At 46.5% G+C, this 4,252-nt stretch overlaps 1 protein-coding gene across 1 annotated transcript in view; it reads right to left on the bottom strand.

Annotated features, from left to right (window-relative positions):
* CUNH16orf71 (chromosome unknown C16orf71 homolog) overlaps positions 1–4,252 on the bottom strand; it is a 27,098-nt gene that overhangs the window by 4,310 nt on the left and 18,536 nt on the right. Inside the window, exons 5-7 of the mRNA XM_003790944.3 lie at positions 3,373–3,490; positions 1,679–1,820; positions 302–439 (exon numbers count right to left, since the gene is read on the bottom strand). Of these exons, the coding sequence (XP_003790992.2) occupies positions 302–439; positions 1,679–1,820; positions 3,373–3,490 (398 nt within the window). The remainder of the gene's footprint in view (positions 1–301; positions 440–1,678; positions 1,821–3,372; positions 3,491–4,252) is intronic.

The raw sequence follows: 4,252 nt of genomic DNA, 5'->3' as shown, positions 1-4,252 counted from the left end.
AAAAAAAAAAAAAAAAAGAATTTGTAAAACTTAGCTTTCGAGGTCCTTGAAACTAACACTTCCTCGCTTCCACTTCTGGAACCCTTGCACATGATTTGACACCTCCAATGAGAAATAATTTGGTAATTCCTTTGTCTATTTGTGAGTCCAATAAATGGACAGGGACAGGGCCGATGGGAGGGGGCCTCATTACTTTAAGGCTGATGGCCTGCTGAGTTTCCCCGTTGGCAAATAAAATTCCTTCCTCTATAATCTTTGGTGAGAGTCTATTGGTTTCAATTCACAGGTCTTGCTACAGTACCTCTCTGGGGAATGGTGGGCTGCTGGTTCCATCTGCCGCAGATCAATGAAGATGGTAGGAGGCTCCATATTGTGCCTCATGCCCTCAGCCAGTTTCCAACCTGGCTCACCCTGGGAGCCCAGCTTCTTGGAATCACATCTGAGATGAGAAGAGCAGGGCTATTCAATCACAGTGCCTGAGGCTGCCACCAACTGAGCGCCCACTATGTATCAGAAAGCACTTCAAAGGGTTTGCTCTTTTGTCAAAACAGCCCTTAAGATTTGACACAGTGCTGATCAATAGAACTTTCCATGATAACTGAAATGCTCATTATCTGTGCTGTGCAGTATGGTTGCCACCTACCACAGGTGGCTATTGAAGTTTACATTTAATTTAGTTAAAACTGAATAAAATATTCAGTTTCCCACTCACACTAGCCTCATCATGTGGCTAATGGCTGCCACATTGAACAGTACAAGTATAGCCTTTTTGATCAGGATCTAGGAACTTTTGGTTGCCAGGCCCCAAAACCCACTGCAACTAGCTCAGGTGAAAAGGGGAATTCACTGGTTCTCAGATTCCTAAAAAGGATAGAACAACCAAAGTGTGGGGAGGGGAGGGCCCAGCAGGGCCTCAAGGGACCCCAGTTGCCTGTCCCATCTCTGCCCCATCCCCTGAGCTTGCTTTTCCCCAGATGGTAGGATAGGTGGCTGCCAACAGCCCTTCCACCCAGGCAGACATAAAGATTGGAAAATCCCGGGGCCTACCTGGGGTCACATGTTCAAGGCTGGACCAATCAACTGTGGCCAGAGGGCCAGGGAGGCCATGTAGATAGCAAAGGGAGGAGTCCCACAAGGTTCCAGAGAAAGTAGATACTTAGGGGTTGAGTCCTAGCTCTGCCATTTATGGCCAAGAAGAATGAACCTCTTTAAGTTTCCCCATCTCTAAAACGAGCTCCTACAAGGAGCACTCGCCTGGTCAGATTTTTTTTTTTTTTTTGAGACAGAGTCTCACTCTGTTGCCCAGGCTAGAGTGCCACGGTGTCATAGCTCATAGCAACCTCAAAATTCTGGGCTCAAGCAATCCATCTTGCCTCAATCTCCCGAGTACCTGGGACCACAGGCATGCACTACAATGCCCAGCTAGTTTTCTATTTTTAGTAGAGACAAGGTCTCACTCTTGCTCAAGCTGGTCTCAAATTCCTGAGCTCAAGCAATCCACCTGCCTTGGCCTCCCAGAGTGCTGGGATCACAGGCATGAGCCATCACACCTGGCCAGATCCTCGAGATTAAATCAAAAGGTGCAGATCAAGTGTGTACACAGTAGGCTCAATCAACGCCACATGACCATGGGATAGTTCTAAAGAGATAAGAGGACTGTGACTACAAGAAGTTTCACCTGCTTCCAGCCTTCTGCTCCTTGGTGTCCTGGAGTGTGTCAGCAGGCACGTCCTGGGTAGAGACAGAGGCTCTGGAGTGCGAGGCACACAGGAGGGCCAGCTGTTCCATAAGCTTGTCCTGGGTGCTCAGCACAGTGTGGTCTGAGGAGTCAAAGAGAAGGCAGCTCACTTGGGAGTAGGTCCAGGTTTGGTTTGTGGCAGCTTAAGCCATATATGCTGTTGTCTGTCCCCACCTCTCAGTACTCAGAGCTCACAAGGACTGTGGCACATGAGCCTGGTGAAGTAGGGGTGACTTACTATTGAAAGTCTGTCCCACTTCTCCACTCCCCAATTCCACCATCAGAGGTAACCATAATCACCAGTTCTGTGTGTTGACTATAGCAACAAGATCATCCTCTCTTTTTTCCTTTTATTTCATCTTTTCATATTAACATACATAGGTTTCCCTCACTGAGCTGCAAAGCATTCTGTAGTAGAATTGATTTAGCTACATTCATATTGAATATGGGCCAATTCCAATTTTTCACAATTTTAAACAACACTGCAACAAACATCCTTGAATACACATCTTTACCCATTGGGCTACGTGTGTAGGATAGATTGTGGAAGAGCTGGATCAAAGGGTGTACCAGTTACACCCACACACCTCCACAAGAAGGTTGGTCTCTTCATATCCTGCCCAAAGGGCTGTGAATTATGAACAAAAGTTTGTCTAAAGCAGGGCAGGAGCTGTCAGTCATGGTCAAGCCTTTGCTGTGCGGTCAGAGGTTGAAACCCTGCACCTGCCCATCTTCTAGGGCAGTGGTTTTCAACCTGTGGGTTACAAACCACAGGAACTGTATTAAAGGACTGCAGCATTAGGAAGGTTGAGAACCACTGCTCTAGGGCTTAGGCCTGCCTCTACTCACCTTTATAGTCTTGACTTGGGGAAGAGAGGTTGGGAGCAAAGCCACAAGTACAGTGACAGTGGTAATGTCCTTAGCTTTCCTTTTAATTCATTTATTATTTTTTTGTAGAGACAGAGTTTCACTTTATCACCCACGGTACAGTGCCCTGTCATCACAGCTCACAGCAACCTCCAACTCTTGGGCATAAGCAATTCTCTCGCCTCAGCCTCCCAAATAGCTGGGACTATAGGTGCCTGCCACAAAACCTGGCTATTTTTTTGTTGCTGATTGGCTGAGGCTGGGTTTGAACCTGCCACCCTCAGCATATGGGGCTGGTGCCCTGCCCACTAAGCCACAGGCACCAACCCCTTAGCCTTCCTTTTTAAATGAGGAGTTAAATGGAAGCAGGAATGTGCTTAGGAGCTGACTGAAGGTGCACAAATGGCAGGAAGAAAGAGGAAGAAGAGAAGGAAGGAGGCCCAACGAGATGGATAGGAGGAAAAGGTGTGGATCATGGGGGCAGGGACTATGTCTGAAGGCCCTGCTGTGTCCCCAGAACCTGGCCTATGCCTGGTACATAGCATGTAGTCACATACACCTATGTGTGAAATGAATGAATGAATGAATGAATGAGTGAAGTCTTTCAAGGACTGGTAATACGAGTGTACAGGACCGTGAGGGACTGAGCAAGCAGGAAGTACATGTGCAGCTGCAGGGCTGATTGTGCCCACAGGCCCTGATATTGAGAGGCCCAGGAAGGAGCTGCCAGTGAAGTTTCACATGGGCTCTGCCATTCAAGGTCAGACCTTGGATTTGGCAGCAGTTAGCTGCCCACCACACAGTTTCAGGTGCATGATTTTCCTGGTTGTCTTCTTGTCCCGCCAGACTCTGAAGGATGCAATCCAAATCCCACTCTTCAAGTTTCTGAAATAATTAAACCAGTGATTATGAGGCTGCTGCAGGTATGAGTGCCTGCCTCCCAGTTTCTGTGACTAGTGACCAAGGTGAGATTGTCATGGGATGTTGTAGGGTAGAAACCAGGGTTTAGATGCATTAGCAAATGGGCTCACCCACCCCTGTCACTACAGACTGAATGCTGCCGTTAAGGGTAGGGTCTGCATTTCTTGCCATCTCCTTCCTATGGTTTTGGGGACACCAATACCTTTGATTTTGGAACAAATATATTGTTAGCCCTGAAAGAAAAAACTCTGTATCATTAAGACTATTTAAGTTCATACAGGCTCAAAATATTTGGAGGTTAAAAAGCTGTGCTCATTTAAGAAACATGTTGTTCTAAGCAGGTGCTAAAACTGGAGGACTTGGCAGAGAGTGCTTTGGGGGCACAGTGGGGTGGTTAGGAGGAGCCCTGTAAGTGAGGAAAAATAAAACACTTTAGGGGTGAGCAGAGAAGGAAAGAATGGCTTATTTAAACAGTAATGAAAATGACTTCTATGTATACCTTGGTGCCAGTTTTCTCTAAATTGTTAAGAAAAATGACCCAAAACTTGTAAATAAGGCAGAAGGAGAATTTTGCGGCCTTTCAATACAATGCCTGGAGTCTCTTCTCATATGCCCACCTTTTCCAGGGGGAAAGTGACTTAACTTGGTTTGTGCAATTGACCAGGCCCCACTTATATTCCACCTTTATAAAAATGTGATGGTTTTTTCTTTTCTTTTCTTTTCTTT

Source organism: Otolemur garnettii, unplaced genomic scaffold (genome assembly GCF_000181295.1).
Source record: "Otolemur garnettii isolate 467f Iridium unplaced genomic scaffold, OtoGar3 scaffold00044, whole genome shotgun sequence".
NCBI classification, from domain to species: Eukaryota; Metazoa; Chordata; class Mammalia; order Primates; family Galagidae; genus Otolemur; species Otolemur garnettii.
This window is presented reverse-complemented; position numbering and strand designations above follow the sequence as displayed.